At 35.7% G+C, this 20,603-nt stretch overlaps 3 protein-coding genes across 3 annotated transcripts in view; 2 read left to right on the top strand and 1 right to left on the bottom strand.

Annotated features, from left to right (window-relative positions):
• The window catches only part of LOC138136848 (acyl-coenzyme A thioesterase 13-like), a 45,000-nt gene that overhangs the window by 7,327 nt on the left and 17,070 nt on the right, over nt 1–20,603 (top strand). The gene's annotated exons all lie outside the window — the stretch shown is intronic.
• LOC138136846 (E3 ubiquitin-protein ligase RNF126-like) overlaps nt 1–20,603 on the bottom strand; it is a 209,027-nt gene that overhangs the window by 179,540 nt on the left and 8,884 nt on the right. The window lies entirely within an intron of this gene.
• Nucleotides 5,879–20,044, top strand: LOC138136986 (uncharacterized). The gene is made up of 3 exons (XM_069056290.1): nt 5,879–5,962; nt 9,339–9,439; nt 10,553–20,044. The coding sequence occupies exons 2-3, from the start codon at nt 9,428–9,430 to the stop codon at nt 20,042–20,044; spliced, it is 9,504 nt and encodes a 3,167-aa protein (XP_068912391.1). The 5' UTR covers nt 5,879–5,962; nt 9,339–9,427.

The following is a 20,603-nucleotide window of genomic DNA, read 5'->3' as shown; positions in this document are numbered from 1 at the left end:
AGATAGAAGAGGATGAAACCGGGGAAAACATTTAATTTTTATTATATGTACTGTGAGATCATTTAAATTTATGACTTGAAAATTATATTGGCAACATCGCTGACATCTTGATTTGGTTTGTCAAAGTGACGCTTCAAAATTCAACAAAAAATATCCAACTGCCAGTTAACAGTTGTATCGAACATCCGGCTTGGATACAACTGTTAACTCACCGTTTCATAACTTCTATTGAATTTTGAAACGTCACTTTGACAATTCAAATCAAAGTGTCAATGGTGTTGCCAATATAATTTTAAAGTCATAGCCTGCTCTAATTATTATAAATTTAAATGATCTCACGGTATATCTACTCGTAATAAATTTGTAAATTTTTACTTTCAGCATTTCTTGTATATTTTTACGTCTTCATGATTTCAATGATACCTTAATGTTTGAAAGGACTCCCAGTAAAAAATTATGTAAATTTATGTAGCGGTTATTGAAGTAAAACGAAATATTTACCTGTTTCATTAAAAAATTTGAAATTTTTACAGAATGTTCTACAGCGAGACACAATCATTCCTGAATTTTTTGAGAATTTTAAATCGATTAGAAGTGGGTGTTTTCACTCGGGCGGTAAAACTTGACTCACCCAGTACAGTTCCCACAAGCTCGCGTGCAGAAAAGTCCTATTTTCCCACATCCACAACTTCCTCGGCAGCCAGATTTACATTTGCAGAATATTATTGTTAAACAATATAATATTGTAATTAAACAAAAACTGCCAAGATAACGTGACATTGGTTGTTTTTGATATTATTCACTTTGACATTGGCTGTTTTTGCCAAAACGCTGTGTCTTTGTATCGCTGTATTATCCTGACTTTGGCAGTTTTTGCCACACAAATTTACAGACAGATGCAAATGTCATTCCTGCAGCAAGTAGTGCCAATAACTAAAATTTGAAAAAAAAAAAGACATTGGTTTGAAAATGAAAATCCCTCAATTCATTCCAAACAAGTTTCAGTATAACAAGATACTCTTCCCAAGGTCATTCTACGGGGTGATCAAGAATGACTGTTTAAGTTGGTAATGCTGAATTTTATTTTTAAATGGTACAACTGGAGTAACTTCCGGTTGTTGACGGCTTCACACTGACAGCCGCATCAGTGACAAGTCTAATTTGACATTTCAAATTGAATTAAACATGCTGGTGAATCGTTCGAGAGAAGAGTTAATTTATGTTTAGAGCAAAATGGGGAGCACTTCGAGAATTTCCTTTAGTTAATTTTTAGATTATTATTCCGAATTCCAACTTTGATTTCTTTTTGGCGTTAATTTTTACTGTCATAACCTACCATTTTGTCGTTATTAATGCTACGTCAGATATCTGTCAAATAAACCCACAAAACATATCCGGTTGCAGTGTTGTAAATAGCCGAATAAAAAAATGTTCTTAATTGTATTGCCAACTTAAACAGTCCTTCTTGATCACCCGGTACAATGGGTAGAATAAATAATAAGTAGAAAATAGTAATCATACATTGTCCTCTGGTATTTTTCTTGTGAAAATAACGATTTCTAACTGGAAAATTTCAGTTATTATAAATAATCAATAAATTAATTAAATAAACAATGAGCGGCAATTTTTAACCTATAAATGTTTTAATATATTTTATTTATAACACAAAAAAATCTCGTTCAAATCCGAGCTCTTGCTACCGGTTCCGAAATAAAAATCTAACGTTACTCCACTAGTAGGCAATTAAAAGTTTTGATCAACTCTCATCTCGGAAACTTACAATTGTTGCCGCGGATACTCTCTAATGAAAATTATATCAGCAGCCGACGAACTTTTCCTCTACATTTGATTTTTCCGATTTACTTAAACATTCTCCAGGAGAACTTTCCGACTTTATATAGGTATTTATTACAAGACGAATTTATTACATTCGACGAAATTAATATCCGACTTTCCATTTTAATAAACCGGAATGGGGAGCACCTGTGATGTGCTGAGCGACACAAGGAGGGCCAATCAGGAGGAATTTTTAGCGACGTCACGAATTAAAGTGCGAAGTGTGTAGCAAGTGCCAAAAGATAAACATGAGCACAAATTTCCAACTCTACAAGAATAAACGATACATTTCGAAAAGTGAAGTGTCCAGTCTGACATCTGTTGATAAGAAATACTGGTTAAAGTTTAAAAACTATATTGTGTTCACCTGAACTATGTAGTGATCACGTGGACACCACGCGGTCCTTGCGTAATCAACTGTCGTAGAGGCTCCGCCTCGTTTCTAAGAGTGAGACAGTAACGTAATATATTGTGTGTGTGTGTGTGTGTGTGTGTGTGGAGCCATATTTAGATTCACTTTCTCTGCGTTATCGTCGCATCTTTGTTTAGTTTTGTTCGATACCAAATAATGGGTGTTTTGTAAAGTTTTTTATGATCGTATCATTCAAGTTTTGTAAAATTTGAAAACAGGTTAACCAAAATTCTTTTAGAATTCTCGGTTTCTTAAATTTTCTACTACTTGTTTTTGGTTTAGGTGTGGAAATGAGGAGAGAGAGAATAAATATTGGAATGAGGATAGGACTAGAGTGTGCAGGATGTGTGGAGAAAAAAAGGAGACGATAGAGCATTTGTTGAATGAATGCGAAAGAGGGACAATATGTGGGGAGGGATAATTGTATTTGGAAAGCTGCTAATTTTGTTATTGTTTTGAATTATTGTTTTATTTAGTTAGTTAGTTTTAGTTATTATATTTTTATTTTATTGAGTTAGTGGGAAATGTCGAAAATCGGATAATTTATAAACCTGTATAGGTATTAAATATACATACAACTAACTACTACTTGTTTTTGGGTTTTATAATTCAGAAAGTGGTCAAAAAATTCCCGATCGCGAAAAGACTTGTAAGAGTTACATGCTTAAGTCAGATATCGTTTTAAAAGTAATAAATAGGACTCTTATCTCATGTATAACACCTTATTAAAAAAATATATATTTTGAAGTGATTAAAAAATCCATACTTAATTGTACTCATTTTGTGAAGTTTTAAATGTTAAATTATACCGTATCTTTCAAAAAATTTCTGGTCAAGTAGGTTCTGAAAAACATAAGCATTAAAAACGTATGGCTTAGCTTGTCAAATAATAATTGAACGGTCAAAAACGTCATTAATCCCCACAAAAATTTTGTTCGCAAAATTTTATCTATGAAAATGGTTTTCACTCCTGAACAGCAGATATTCATGATTGAACCTTATTTTCGCAATGATCACACACTTCAGACATTTCGAGAAAGTGGCAGTGTTCAGCGGAAGTAGTCGACCTAAAGTTTGTACTGAGGAAAATATTCAGGCGCGGATACAGAATTTTACTTAGGGGGGGGCAATTTTTCTCCGATTTTGCCCATCTACCAGAAAATTTGTTCTAAACGAAAAAAATGTATAAAACATCAATTTGTCATTCATACAATAATACTTGCATTTGAATGTTCAGCTACATTGACCAGCACAAAAAGCGACTCATTATGATTTTTTAATAAATAATCTTGAAATTATATTTGTCCTTATATTTTTTTTATAATGGTTAAATTGGGATACATATTTTCAATGATCGGGAGAGCTTTGGTCACCATGGCAACCGAATTGTTTTGTTTAAATAAATTATTGAAAAGTTTGCGCTACTTCCATGTTGTTTTTGTCGGTTGTTTTACGTGTTAAAGGATTTAATTTGACAATACGAGATACTAATTCAAAATACTGTTCAAATTTTAACAATTTTTCATAACATATTTTTTTTTTCTAAATAGCTTTTATCATTTTTCATCAAAATTTTATTTCCTGTGTTTAAAGTTTTGTTTGTCGGATATTCTTTGGCAAAGAATAACTTAAATAGCACTTATCAATACAACATGATACTAAAAAAAATTCTCAAGACAATGAATTACTTAAAATTCAAAGTGAGTCGTTTTTTGTGCCGGTCAGTGTATTTATATGATTCGAAAAAAAATATGAAATAAAAACATAGGTATAGGAAACGAAAAGTCCGTAACATGTAGATAATAAGTAATACATAAATAAACGCAATACTCTTTCACACCCTCGACAGGACGTATTTTAAACGGAACACAAAGAAAACGGGGTAATTAACGGGATAAGACGGCTGGGTTTGTCAGCTGGGCAGTGATGGGTCACTTCTTCGACTCCAGGAATAATGGCACCAACCATTTTGAAAATACACACTACTTTTCACTGTGCTGTGCTACATTCGCTTTCGCATTCGAGTAATTTGGTCCGGCTTTAAAATACTGAAAGGACCCAATAATTATGAAATAGAGAAATACAGATAATACTTCAGATTATGCCCTCAGGCAACCCGTGGTGACAAAAGGGTCATAAAAAATATAACTCGGTCCAACCCTTTCTCGAAATTCGTAAAGGTTTGTTTGACAAAACAAGTCTATAAATCCATGAAATATCTAGACCTGACTTCGACATGAGCAAAGACGGAAAAAAGTGGACAGTTATTCAATTGTCTTGTAGTAAAATGACTTGTAAACAAATGATGTGTTTATGATGATTTCAAAATATTGAAATTGGTCAAAATAAAGTACTCGTACATTCGATTTCGTTTTACTCAGGGGGGGGGCAATTGCACCCATTGCCCCCCCCCCTGTATCCGCGCCTGAAAATATTGAGACTGTCAAACGTCAAATGGAAGACGAACCCCAATTATCTCTCAGGCAACTGTCGCAGCGGACTGAATCATCAGTGTCAACTTGTCAAAGACCATAGTATTGTTAATTGTTGTTTATTAAAGTCATCTTCAATTTGTTCTTTAAAATTTTGATGGTAATAAAAATTTTGATTAATAACATGTATATCATTATAACTCAAGTCTAAATTATTTATGTCGTTTTGTATCGTGTTGTTTGGTGTTGAATTATTTTGATAACAGAAAGAGTCATTATGATTTGGTAAACTTTGTAAACTTTGCGGTTCAACAGAATTTTCAACTAAATTATTAGAAACTTCATTATTGTCAGAATAATTAATTGACAATTCTAACTTTACATCATTTTTGATCTTTTCTAAAATTGCCGAAGGGATATAGTTTTTCTTCATAATGGCTCTCCTCTAGTCAGCTAAATTTTGAATAGTCACAGGAAACTGGGGGTACTTACTTTGGAACGCTTTAAATAAATCAAGCCTGTAAGTACTCACAACATCCTGTAGTTTCGTGATCCGAAAATATTCCCGTATAATGAAAATATTCATTTCCATAGTCCATTTTTTGCGTTTTCTAACTTCTGTAGCACCATTGGATTGCAGGGAAGCACTTGCAACAACATTTGGCGCGTTTTTATTAGAGAGCGAATTTATTGACATTTAGACAGTTGTCACGGCACTCTATTATTTATTATTACATTACTTGTTTACACATATTGCGCGGATTTATTTGTTTTTGTGGATCTGGATTTATAACCTAACTTTAACCCCTTTAACCTGTTACACGAAGGTCGAAGACCGTTCCTGGCGGCAATATTAAAGGTTCCGGCAACGCAAATTCTCGTAGAATCGTAAGAAAATAACCGTTCTCAAGCTTTTCTTGAAATTGTCATTTTATGACAATTTTTGTGATAAACACATTTACGCTTGGATTATTCAAGTTACGCCATACGTTTTTAATGCTTTTGTTGTTCAGAACCTACTTGACCAGAAATTTTTTCAAACATACTGTACCTACTTAAATACTTCTAGTATTAATGTGAGAACATGATATAAGGAAAAACTGAATTAGCCAATTTCTTGGAACAGTTTGATATGGATAAGCTGAGAATTACATATTTTCGATAACCGAGATAAATATTTTTTCAAGGATAAAATAAACTAGCTAGCTAGGGGTCTGTCACTGTTTGTTGGTGCCCTGCCTGGATTGGGTGCTTTCAATTTTCTTCAAACATCAGGACTGAGGTAATATATTTTTTATTTCGCTTAACCCATTGTTGTAATCTAAAACTTGAAACATTTTAACCCATCTTGCAGTAGCTGCGATTAATTTATGTATTTTTATCAAACGAACATGCATAATTATATTTACCTCTCTTAAAAAAAATTTAAAAATTTATATAAAGTAAAACAAATATTCTTCCATTTTTATATTTTCTGATGTAGATGTATATGCCGTTCACGATTATTTTAAACACGCAGCAGGCCATGATATTTTTTTGTTAGATTGGCGTCAGGTCCTGTCATATGACGTTTCGTTTTTAAATATTCGCATTGTTGTCAGTTAATAAGTAGTTTAGTTAATAATAATTTACCCAGGACTGCCCTACAAATATGTATGTTTCATTTCAATTACAATTTTACGATCATTGTTCCTAATGCGTTCAATTATGTAAAAAATGTAACAACCTGGGAGCAGTGTTCCGTTGAATTATAACCTAAAATAGATTTATCATGACAAATCACAATACTGCCAACTAAAATGTCAGATTTTCATAGATAGTCCGAATTTGAAATAATCGTGAATGGTATATAGATACTTTCGATGTTAATAAATAATTCTTTAATATGATGTTTTTTTTTTACATATTATGATATGAAACAGTCGGATTTTAAGAGGGACGCTTGAAATTAATTGAATTATACGTGGCATAATTAAGAAGTTTATTATTAGTCGAAAATTTCTTTGGAACATTTGAAAATCTCCAAATATTATACAGGGTTATTTTAAATGATTGTAGTCGAAGTAGGTGTGAAAGCTGAATGTAAAATTTATGGTTGCCGCCGCACATAAAAAATGTGAATGAGTGAGTACACACGGTTCACACATGGGAGTTAAATTGGGTGCAAAACAACTCAATATTTTTAAAATTGATTGCAAAACAACTCAATATTTCTGGATTCAATCGTTAATTTAATAAATAAACATCCCATCAACGCACTTTTCACCTAAAAAATGACAGTGACAGCGACAAAAGTGACAGTTCACATGAAAGCGGCAAAAATACGTACATGGTCGAATAACAGAATTCCACGTGCTAGAAAGCTCAACACCTTGGTCTCTGTTGAAATTATTTGGATTTTTTCTAATCTCGATTGCTTCCCTTATTAATCTTTGATGGTATTTAGTTGTTTTAGCCAGAACTACTGTTTTTCCAAGGTCAAACGTGTGGTCTCCATCTTCGAATTTGTGTTCCGCCAATGCTGATTTCTCCTTGTCATACTGCTTGATGGCTCTACTATGTTCTTTTAATCGACATTCTATTGAACGTCCTGTTTGTCCTGTGTAGCATTTCCCGCAAAGGCATTCTACTTTGTAAATCCCTTCAGATTGGAACAGGGGGAGTTTATCCTTAGGTGTTGGAAGGATCTGAGAGATTTTCTTTTCCGTGGTAAACCTGGTTCCAATGTTTCTCTTCCCCAAAATTTTTCTAATACGGTCCGTTACTCCTTGTACATATGGGAGGCAAGCAAATTTCTGGTAACCTTGTTGTTCGGTGTGTTGTCTAACTTTTCTTGCAAATCGAATGTCTCTGTCCGAGAAACCATTGCATTTCAGCGCCCACTTAATATGTTTCAATTCCCGTTCTTTACTGTCTTAATCACAGATGGTTTCAGCGCGATGGAATAAAGTTTTCATCAAGGCTCTTTTCTGTTGTGGGTTATGGTGAGATTGCGCATTGAGGTATCTGTCAGAATGTGTTTTCTTTCTATAAACTGTGTGACGAAGCTGGTCTTTGTCCCGTGTCACCAACACATCCAAAAAAGGTATCTGGTTGTTCTCTTCTATTTCCATCGTGAATTTTATGGATGAATGCAGGCTGTTTAGGTGGTTCAAGAATTGATCTAATGATTCACGTCCATGTGGCCATACAACAAATGTGTGATCCACGTACCGTTTCCAAAGTTTCGGCTTAAGTGGAGCTAACTCAAGGGCATCTTGTTCGAAAGTTTCCATGAATAAGTTGCCTATGACAGGAGATAGTGGGGATCTCATTGCTGCTCCTTCCTTCTGTTCGTAGTAATTTCCTTTCCACAGGAAGTACCTATGTTGATGTTAAGCAAAAACGCACGTCGCTTGTTTTGTAAATCGATCCATGATCCAACGATCATCGATCATCGATCAATCAATATTATCTAAAGAAGTTGTTGTCCGTTGTGGGGGCTCTTATTGTCAAGGAGTAACTTCATGCACAACAGACACACGATAGAGAAAAAAGTGCAAATCTTTTTTAAGGATAAGCTAAATTCATGTGTATAATTTTAGCGAATATATCATGACGTTTCTTATATTCGCTTTGAGCCAAAACGGTGCAATTGTTTCCCCTTCAGTTCCGCAAATCCTACATTTATCAATTATCGATTGTAAACGGCATGTGTTTTTTATAATTTCTTGTATTTATAACACGATCTTTTATTGCAAATATAAAACCCTCCGTCTCAGGGTGAATATTTGATTTCTTAAGCCATGCATGAGAAGCCTGAATATTAATTTCTGGTTGTTCCAGTTCTTTAAAATATCTCCCATGTAAAGACTTCTGTTTTATATTTGCTATAGTGTCAGGTATATTTGGCTCAACAATATCTGAAATTATATTATCACTTAAATTTAAAGGTGTGTAAACTTTATCCGCTGAAACCAAAGCATTAAAAAAAGTGTTATCAAGAGTTCTATTGAGAAAATAATTTTTTAGTGAAGCAATTTGATTGTGTTGTAGAATTTCTAGATTTGAAAAATCCCTACCACCATTTTCGCGTGGTAAATTAAATCTTTCAATAGCAGATTTGGGGTGATGTTTACAAAATTTTGTAAAGAGAACTCTGGTTTGAATGTTTATATTTTGTAAATTAGTTATTATTATAGCTATTAATACGGTGCGATCAATTAAAAAATAAATCGAGTCGGCGTGTTACCTATGGCAACCCATGCTATAGCATAGGCTCCAAAGCAAACTCGATTTATTTTTTAAATGATCGCTCGGTATAACGAGAAGATTATGGGATTTATAATATGCGAGGACGTTGCCAGATCGCCTCGTCACCTGCACAACGTCCAAGCGTTGTTTAAATCCCATAATATTCGAGTTATATTTCAAGTTTTATCGTATCATTGTATCTAACGTTTTATGAGCGGGTAACTAATGTATTATTATGACTAACTAACGTATTATAAGTAACTAAGGAAGCTGAGTTATTCGAATATTATGGACTTCATAATTATCGATAAATCATAAAATGATCATAATCGTTAATGATACGATAAAGTATATACATATTATTTTTCATGAAAGCAACAACGACATAATTAAGTATTTTGTGCTAATTTTTAATTTCGTTTCAGTGAACCACAAGACCCAAAATTAAACTGAATTCGTTTCTCGTAATCGAATTAATTGTTCCCTGGACGAACTATTTTAATTTTGTTCAATAATGGCATCTCGGGTAAGAATCTTTCACTAAATGTACGTTGTTTTCACCTAGAAATTTGGAGTTGCAACAGTCTAATACTATTTTTAAATTCATTAAAATTTAAAATACTCATATTTAAATAATGTAAATTATTTTCAATTAAATTCATATGAAAGGATAACTTTATATTAATAACATAATTACATAAGTGCTTATTCACAATGGACATAAGACATAAGAAATACATAAGAGATACGTAAGTGCTTATTCACAATGGACATAAGACATAAGAAATACATAAGAAATACCTAAGAATAATTGTAAATTTGGGCAATTGGAAAATAATTTATGTGTCCATATAAGTCGAATATGATTCTCCACGCCTTTTTGTACACAACAATAATGTTTACTGAGGTCACTTCTCATAAGTTACGTAATAATTAATAGCATATACACTGCATGTATCATGAAGTTCTTATGCCTTATGTCAAGCTTATGTCCATTGTGAATAAGCACTAAGAATAATTTGTAAATTTGGGCAATTGGAAAATAATTTATTTGTCCATATAACTCGAATATGATTCTTCATGCCTTTTTGTACACAACAATAATGTTCACTGAGGTCATTTCTCATAAGTTACGTAAAAATTAATAGTATATCCACTGCATGTATCATGAATTTCTTATGCCTTATGAATAAGCACTTACATTTTTGTTTTATAATACAAAAATTTTCGATAATATTGCGGAATCTGAAAAAGTGCCCCGAATGCTTGCAGCGTTTCTACGTTGAATGGCAAGGGAAATCCTCTCGAAAACGAATTTCTTTGATTTTGAATCGCCTGATTCCGCGATAAGTCGGTTTACGTTATTTGGTACACAATTACGAGTAGGTATATGTCACGTGCCTAAATCTTGTTATTTTTTATCACATTCCCACAATTTTGCTTGAATTAAATTTAGTTTAGATTGTATCGTTTCAACACAATCTTTACAGTTTACAATTTTAACGAAAAACGTCACTTTTCTACTTCGACATTTTGGAGTTAATTACAATTTTGAAAATTCATTTTTAAACCTTGATTACTGCTTTTTTAAATATCGAGAATATTTACCCATCGGAAGTTAAAAAATTCTCTCTTGTAGAATACACCTGGTGTCGGAAACGAATACGAAGTACTCATTCCTGCATACTTCGCATTAAAACTCAACATAGAAGAAAGTATTGAAGATTTCCACATTCAAAGTAACGTCCCGGATATGGGAAACATGGACGACGTCGTAATTGACGTTACAAGAAACAAAACACAAGTTTCTTTTGCGATACAACTGAAACATAAGGATGCCAAAAACAAGCATTTGTCACCTGGAACTTTCGAAACGGAAAAGGGCGATTTCAGTTTGAAGAAATATTGTGAATCATTTAAAGGTTTGAGCGACGTGAGCAAACGACGTCAATTTATTCTCTACACGAACGCCAAATTCGACCCCAAACGGTCAGCAGAAGTGAAGAATTTTACGATGATCCAAGACGACTGTTGCGATGAAAATATGTTTTTTAATATTTTTAATACGAGTTCCGGTGGAGGGAACGTGTACAGATTTGAAGTCAACGATAAAACTCCTCAAGATGAGAAAATAAACAAATCAGACTACGAAATATTTTTTTCACGATTTAGACTTTTCGTTTGTCAGAAAAATTTTAAAGATATTGAACTAGACACGATCGAGATATTGAATACCAAAGATATAGTTCCGAAATATCTGGATTTGTTCAGAAAATGGCATCAAGATAGATTCACAAATAAGGTTATTGATAAAACAACGGTGAATGTTCATCTTGTCGACATTTTTCTGTCACCATTCATTATATCAAATCGTTATTTCCCCGTTGGCCAAAATGAGAAATTAAAATTGTTTGAAAAAGTAATTAAAGAATTCGACGTGACTTTGGTAAATGATTCTTTCGAACAATTTAAGGAAAATTTAACAGATGATTTTAATCCGGAAGAAGGAACTGAGGAAATGTTTAAGAGCTATAAAGAACTGTACAAAATTGAACCCAAGGCATCAGCTGATGAAGGCATAATGCGTCTAGCCAAAGAAATGAAAATAATTGACAAATCTGTAACAGTATTAAAAAATGAAATTAAACTGAAGGTATTGCAGTATGCTTTCGAAAAACCAATCATCGTCAATTTCAATGAAACTTCAAAAGAGTTGATTTACAAAATCATGGAACTACATCAACTAGGAAGCAAAATAAAATTTATCTTGGTGGGTGAAAAAATTCAATCGACTAGACTGTCAAGATTTCGAACTTTCGAAAATGTGAGCGGCTTACAGAGCAACAACGATGAATTGTACAGCGAGGTCACTCGGACATGTCGCCTGTCATTGCAGGACAGGAAAGAGACGACACTAGAAGAACTGATCGATTCGTGTGAAGAAATTTGTGAACACGTCGGAGCAAAAGAAATACTTCAAATGTTAAAGGGACAATTTTTAATAGGACAAGCAACAGAGAGTGTACCACCATTTTATATAAACAGAAAAATTTCTTTCAAAGTTGAAACAATCGATGAATTTCTGAATGGTAAATTTTTTGAGAACAATTTAGCCGTTGTCAAATTGGACGGAAAAGTGAGAAAGATACAAAATGAAATTCTTAAGCGCAACATTAAAGTCGTCGATGTTCATGATTATTTGGACACGACCCATATTTCAAATGAACCAACGATCATATCGACGAATGAAGAATGTTCGAAGCAATTACTCCAAGATGTTTCAGAAAAAAGTAACAATAAATATGTGGTCTATCTAAGAATTCCCGAAGACAAAGACTTTCTAGTCATATCAATAGAAGAAAATCATATTCATAGTTTAACCAGACCAGTAAATATTTTATGTGCCGATCCCGGTATGGGCAAGACGACAATGTTGAAGAACTTGAAAAAGGAATGCGATTCCACGTTTTGGACAATCGAAGTCGACCTCAAAACACATAATGAATTCTTTAAGACAAAACACGACGCCGATGAACTTTTAAACCATTTGATCGAAGAAAACGAAAATAGTTTTTCGAAGCACATTAAAGACGCTTTTCGGTCGAAGAAAAAAGTATATTTCTTTTTAGACGGTCTCGACGAAGTTGAAAAGAGTTGCGTCGACAACGTTTTGGATTCCGTCAAAGAACTGTCGTCTAAGGGATTTCACATTTGGATTTCTTCTCGAAAAAATCTAAAAACGAAATTGGAAGAGCGTTTCGGCAAAGTAGTGATGGACATGGAGGAAATTGAGGAAGAGCAACAGAAATTCTACATAGAGAATCGCTTGATGAAAGAATATAACCATGAACAAATAGAAAACATAATTGGTAAAATTTTTAACAACTCTGACATCGACAACAATTGTCAAATTTTGGGTAAAGTTCTTCAGCTTTACATCATAACGCAAAACTTCCTCGACGACAAAGAACTACATCAAAACATGACCGAACAAACATTTGTTTTCACAAAAATGTATGATTTGTTTTTTCGTGGAAGATTCGAACATAATCGAAATAAAGAGTCCAAAAATCCAACTCAAATCTGGGCAGATGTGGAAGATACTTTAGAAATATACGAACACCTAGCTGTGCATTCTGTGTTGGATGATGAAGTTTTTCAAAAACTAAAAATGGATCTGAGACGAGCGGGACGTTTTTTAAATAAAATTAAAACGAACAAGGACCCTTTGGGAATCGTAACGAAGGTAAACGACGAAGGAAAAGCAGTCTTCGAACATCCAACCTATGGGGAATATTTTGCTGCCCGCTTTTTCTCAAACAACTTCGACAAAGCTCGTCTCATACGAGAAGAACTGTTTTCCGACGGACACAACAATTTGATGATGATTTTAAGTGCCATACTTGCCGAAGATAATCCTCTACATTTGGCCGTGATCTATCGAAATATGGATCAAATTGAGAAATATATTGATGACAAAAACGTTCACGACAAAGCTGACCGCAATCCGCTGCATCTAGCGACGTACTTTGAACCAAGATTTGTAGATCCGAAGTCATGTTTCATTGTCTCTATAGAAACCATAGATTATTTGACAAACATCGGTATTTTAAAAAGGATGGTGAAATTTAACTCCTCCGATTGCGACAAATTGTTCGAATTGAATGCCTTGGAATATGCTTTCGAAAATAAAAGTTTTGTTACTGTAGAAATGATCCTAAAAAGATGCGAATATCCAAAAGAGGAATTACATCAGTATATCAAAAAATATATCAATAATGACAACTGTGTGCTTTTCTGCTTGACGCATGGATGTAGAAAGTTGTTGTCAGCAATACTCGAAAACAGCGCAAAAAGCAACAATTATTCAAAACGAACCAAATTCACCATCATTGAGCACACAATAAAAAATTGTTACTTCGAAGAACACGAAACATTACGCTTTGTAATTGATACTCTTAAAAATTCATACAATTTTGAAGTGAATTCCATAAATGAACGTGGAGAAACAGTCCTACACATAGCTGCAAAGTCCGGAAAAACATATGCGGTCCAAATGTTACTCGAAAAGGGGGCATATATATATGGTAAAACAAAGTATCAGAAAACTCCATTAATTTTGGCTCTTGAAAATCATCACGTACGAACAGCCAAATTATTGATACACAACTTATATCCACTGAACATTAACCGTTTCAGTAGAATTTTAACCCAAGACGAAATATCTCATGAAGACCTTACAAATAACAACGAATTTCGGTTACACTTGGCTGCTTACAGTGGGAATGTGAAAAAAGTCAAATTATTGATAGACGAGGGAGGAATTGTAGATGCCGTCACAAATAATCGGGAAACTCCGTTGCACATTGCTGCTTTTAAGGGGAATGTGGATATAACCGAATTATTAATCGAGAAGGGAGCATCTGTTAACGCCCTTACAACTGACAATGAAACTCCGTTGCACCGGGCTGTACAATGGGAAAATTCAAAAACAGCAGAATTACTCATCGAGAAAGGAGCATCTGTTAATGCCCTTACAACTGGTAATCAAACTCCGCTCCACTGGGCTGCTCAAAGTGAAAATTCAAAAACAGCAGAATTACTAATCGAGAAAGGAGCGTCCGTTAACGCCCTTACTACTGATAATGAAACTCCGCTACATTGGGCTGCTCTAAGTGAAAATTCAAAAACAGCAGAATTACTAATCGAGAAAGGTGCATCTGTCAACGCCGTTACAACTAATAATGAAACTCCGTTGCATTGGGCTCTTCAACGTGGAAAATCAAAAACAGCAGAATTACTAATCGAGAAAGGAGCATCTGTTAACGCCCTTACAACTGATAATGAAACTCCGCTACACCGGGCTGCTCAACATGGAAATTTAAAAACAGCAGAATTACTAATCGAGAAAGGAGCATCTGTTAACGCCGTTACAACTAATAATGAAACTCCGTTGCATTGGGCTCTTCAATGTGAAAATTCAAAAACAGCAGAATTACTAATCGAGAAAGGAGCATCTGTTAACGCCCTTACAACTGATAATGAAACTCCGCTACATTGGGCTGCTCAAAGTGAAAATTCAAAAACAGCAGAATTACTAATCGAGAAAGGAGCATCTGTTAATGTCCTTACAAATTCTAATGTAACTCCGCTACATCGGGCTGCTCATCGTGGAAATTCAAAAACAGCAGAATTACTAATCGAGAAAGGTGCATCTGTCAACGCCGTTACAACTAATAATGAAACTCCGTTGCATTGGGCTCTTCAACATGGAAAATCAAAAACAGCAGAACTACTCATCGAGAAAGGAGCATCTGTTAATGTCGTTACAAATTCTAATGTAACTCCGCTACATCGGGCTGCTCAAAGTGAAAATTCAAAAACAGCAGAATTACTAATCGAGAAAGGAGCATCCGTTAACGCCCTTACAACTGATAATGAAACTCCGCTACATCGGGCTGCTCATCGTGGAAATTCAAAAACAGCAGAATTACTAATCGAGAAAGGAGCATCTGTCAACGCCGTTACAACTAATAATGAAACTCCGTTGCATTGGGCTCTTCAACATGGAAAATCAAAAACAGCAGAACTACTCATCGAGAAAGGAGCATCTGTTAACGCCGTTACAACTGATAATGAAACTCCGCTACATTGGGCTGCTCAAAGTGAAAATTCAAAAACTGCAGAATTACTAATCGAGAAAGGAGCATCTGTCAACGCCGTTACAACTAATAATGAAACTCCGTTGCATTGGGCTCTTCAACATGGAAAATCAAAAACAGCAGAATTACTAATCGAGAAAGGAGCATCTGTTAACGCCCTTACAACTGATAATGAAACTCCGCTACATTGGGCTGCTCAAAGTGAAAATTCAAAAACTGCAGAATTACTAATCGAGAAAGGAGCATCTGTTAACGCCCTTACAACTGATAATGAAACTCCGCTACATTGGGCTGCTCAAAGTGAAAATTCAAAAACAGCAGAATTACTAATCGAGAAAGGAGCATCTCTTAACGCCGTTACAACTGATAATGAAACTCCGCTACATTGGGCTGCTCAAAGTGAAAATTCAAAAACTGCAGAATTACTAATCGAGAAAGGAGCATCTGTTAACGCCCTTACAACTGATAATGAAACTCCGCTACATTGGGCTGCTCAAAGTGAAAATTCAAAAACTGCAGAATTACTAATCGAGAAAGGAGCATCTGTTAACGCCCTTACAACTGATAATGAAACTCCGCTAAATTGGGCTGCTCAAAGTGAAAATTCAAAAACAGCAGAATTACTAATCGAGAAAGGAGCATCCGTTAATGTCCTTACAAATTCTAATGTAACTCCGCTACATCGGGCTGCTAATCGTGGAAATTCAAAAACAGCAGAATTACTAATCGAGAAAGGAGCATCTGTTAACGCCCTTACAACTGATAATGAAACTCCGCTACATTGGGCTGCTCAAAGTGAAAATTCAAAAACTGCAGAATTACTAATCGAGAAAGGAGCATCTGTTAACGCCCTTACAACTGATAATGAAACTCCGCTACATTGGGCTGCTCAAAGTGAAAATTCAAAAACTGCAGAATTACTAATCGAGAAAGGAGCATCTGTTAATGTCCTTACAAATTCTAATGTAACTCCGCTACATCGGGCTGCTAATCGTGGAAATTCAAAAACAGCAGAATTACTAATCGAGAAAGGAGCATCTGTTAACGCCCTTACAACTGATAATGAAACTCCGCTACATTGGGCTGCTCAAAGTGAAAATTCAAAAACAGCAGAATTACTAATCGAGAAAGGAGCATCCGTTAACGCCCTTACAACTCATAATGAAACTTCGCTACATTGGGCTGCTCAAAGTGAAAATTCAAAAACAGCAGAATTACTAATCGAGAAAGGTGCATTTGTCAACGCCGTTACAACTGATAATGAAACTCCGCTACACCGGGCTGCTCAATATGGAAATTCAAAAACTGCAGAATTACTAATCGAGAAAGGAGCATCTGTTAACGCCCTTACAGCTGATGATGAAACTCCGCTACATTGGGCTGCTCAAAGTGAAAATTCAAAAACAGCAGAATTACTAATCGAGAAAGGAGCATCTCTTAACGCCGTTACAACTGATAATGAAACTCTGCTACATTGGGCTGCTCAAAGTGAAAATTCAAAAACTGCAGAATTACTAATCGAGAAAGGAGCATCTGTTAATGTCCTTACAAATTCTAATGTAACTCCGCTACATCGGGCTGCTAATCGTGGAAATTCAAAAACTGGAGAATTACTAATCGAGAAAGGAGCATCTGTTAACGCCCTTACAGCTGATGATGAAACTCCGCTACATTGGGCTGCTCAAAGTGAAAATTCAAAAACAGCAGAATTACTAATCGAGAAAGGTGCATTAGTCAACGCCGTTACAACTGATAATGAAACTCCGCTACATTGGGCTGCTCAAAGTGAAAATTCAAAAACAGCAGAATTACTAATCGAGAAAGGAGCATCCGTTAACGCCCTTACAACTCATAATGAAACTTCGCTACATTGGGCTGCTCAAAGTGAAAATTCAAAAACAGCAGAATTACTAATCGAGAAAGGTGCATTTGTCAACGCCGTTACAACTGATAATGAAACTCCGCTACACCGGGCTGCTCAATATGGAAATTTAAAAACAGCAGAATTACTAATCGAGAAAGGAGCATCTGTTAACGCCGTTACAACTGATAATGAAACTCCGCTACATTGGGCTGCTCAAAGTGAAAATTCAAAAACTGCAGAATTACTAATCGAGAAAGGAGCATCTGTTAATGTCCTTACAAATTCTAATGTTACTCCGCTACATCGGGCTGCTCATCGTGGAAATTCAAAAACAGCAGAATTACTAATCGAGAAAGGAGCATCTGTTAATGTCCTTACAAATTCTAATGTAACTCCGCTACATCGGGCTGCTAATCGTGGAAATTCAAAAACTGCAGAATTACTAATCGAGAAAGGAGCATCTGTTAACGCCCTTACAGCTGATGATGAAACTCCGCTACATTGGGCTGCTCAAAGTGAAAATTCAAAAACAGCAGAATTACTAATCGAGAAAGGAGCATCTGTTAACGCCGTTACAACTGATAATGAAACTCCGCTACATTGGGCTGCTCAAAGTGAAAATTCAAAAACAGCAGAATTACTAATCGAGAAAGGAGCATCCGTTAACGCCCTTACAACTCATAATGAAACTTCGCTACATTGGGCTGCTCAAAGTGAAAATTCAAAAACAGCAGAATTACTAATCGAGAAAGGTGCATTTGTCAACGCCGTTACAACTGATAATGAAACTCCGCTACACCGGGCTGCTCAATATGGAAATTTAAAAACAGCAGAATTACTAATCGAGAAAGGAGCATCTGTTAACGCCGTTACAACTGATAATGAAACTCCGCTACACTGGGCTGCTCAAAGTGAAAATTCAAAAACTGCAGAATTACTAATCGAGAAAGGAGCATCTGTTAATGTCCTTACAAATTCTAATGTTACTCCGCTACATCGGGCTGCTCATCGTGGAAATTCAAAAACAGCAGAATTACTAATCGAGAAAGGAGCATCTGTTAATGTCCTTACAAATTCTAATGTAACTCCGCTACATCGGGCTGCTAATCGTGGAAATTCAAAAACTGCAGAATTACTAATCGAGAAAGGAGCATCTGTTAACGCCCTTACAGCTGATGATGAAACTCCGCTACATTGGGCTGCTCAAAGTGAAAATTCAAAAACAGCAGAATTACTAATCGAGAAAGGAGCATCTGTTAACGCCGGTACAACTGATAATGAAACTCCGCTACATTGGGCTGCTCAAAGTGAAAATTCAAAAACAGCAGAATTACTAATCGAGAAAGGAGCATCCGTTAACGCCCTTGCAACTCATAATGAAACTTCGCTACATTGGGCTGCTCAAAGTGAAAATTCAAAAACAGCAGAATTACTAATCGAGAAAGGTGCATTTGTCAACGCCGTTACAACTGATAATGAAACTCCGCTACACCGGGCTGCTCAATATGGAAATTTAAAAACAGCAGAATTACTAATCGAGAAAGGAGCATCTGTTAACGCCGTTACAACTGATAATGAAACTCCGCTACATTGGGCTGCTCAAAGTGAAAATTCAAAAACTGCAGAATTACTAATCGAGAAAGGAGCATCTGTTAATGTCCTTACAAATTCTAATGTAACTCCGCTACATCGGGCTGCTAATCGTGGAAATTCAAAAACTGCAGAATTACTAATCGAGAAAGGAGCATCTGTTAACGCCCTTACAGCTGATGATGAAACTCCGCTACATTGGGCTGCTCAAAGTGAAAATTCAAAAACAGCAGAATTACTAATCGAGAAAGGAGCATCTGTTAACGCCGTTACAACTGATAATGAAACTCCGCTACATTGGGCTGCTCAAAGTGAAAATTCAAAAACAGCACAATTACTAATCGAGAAAGGAGCATCCGTTAACGCCCTTGCAACTCATAATGAAACTTCGCTACATTGGGCTGCTCAAAGTGAAAATTCAAAAACAGCAGAATTACTAATCGAGAAAGGTGCATTTGTCAACGCCGTTACAACTGATAATGAAACTCCGCTACACCGGGCTGCTCAATATGGAAATTTAAAAACAGCAGAATTACTAATCGAGAAAGGTGCATTTGTCAACGCCGTTACAACTGATAATGAAACTCCGCTACACCGGGCTGCTCAATATGGAAATTTAAAAACAGCAGAATTACTAATCGAGAAAGGAGCATCTGTTAACGCCGTTACAACTGATAATGAAACTCCGCTACATTGGGCTGCTCAAAGTGAAAATTCAAAAACTGCAGAATTACTAATCGAGAAAGGAGCATCTGTTAATGTCCTTACAAATTCTAATGTTACTCCGCTACACCGGGCTGCTCAACATGGAAATTTAAAAACAGCAGAATTACTAATCGAGAAAGGTGCATCTGTCAACGCCGTTACAACTAATAATAAAACTCCGTTGCATTGGGCTCTTCAACATGGAAAATCAAAAACAGCAGAACTACTCATCGAGAAAGGAGCATTTGTTAACGCCGTTACAACTGATAATGAAACTCCGCTACATTGGGCTGCTCAAAGTGAAAATTAAAAAATAGCAGAATTACTAATCGAGAAAGGAGCATCTGTTAATTAACCAGAAGAAGTTGACGTGTAGCTGCGCCGTATACAATCCATTCCGGGTCATGGAACGGTCTTTCACCACGTACTCCTCGCTACACCGTCCGAGCCCGATATGACTGAGTATTGTAGACCAATGCCGGCAGCATGAACTTGTTAGGCGTGGTGTTCCAGGAAGTGGATCACTAAAAACATGTCTTCGCTCACGCAAATGTCAGTTTCGGTGCCAAAGGTCAGAGGTGCCACAGTGGCGTTCTAGTTTGGGACATCTGGAGGGACTGACCTTACTTGGAATATCATCGGTTCCTGGTGAGATCCGACAACAAAGCTATCAAAAATGCTAAAGTTGCGACGACCATGGAATACCAACAACGCGGTTTTGACCTGCAACATTTTCCGAGTAAGGAAAATGAAACTTCCAAATTTTCTTTCCAAGAGACCGGAACCGAAGAAACTCTGCAGGCACCAGAATCTGAAGAGGCGCTTCAACTTCTCCTTCACGATAAGCCGGACGAGACCGAGTACTTCGT

The sequence above is a fragment of the Tenebrio molitor genome, chromosome 8 (assembly GCF_963966145.1).
Source record: "Tenebrio molitor chromosome 8, icTenMoli1.1, whole genome shotgun sequence".
NCBI classification, from domain to species: domain Eukaryota; kingdom Metazoa; phylum Arthropoda; class Insecta; order Coleoptera; family Tenebrionidae; genus Tenebrio; species Tenebrio molitor.
The sequence above is the reverse complement of the archived record's forward strand: the minus strand, read 5'-3'. Positions and strand labels throughout refer to the sequence as shown.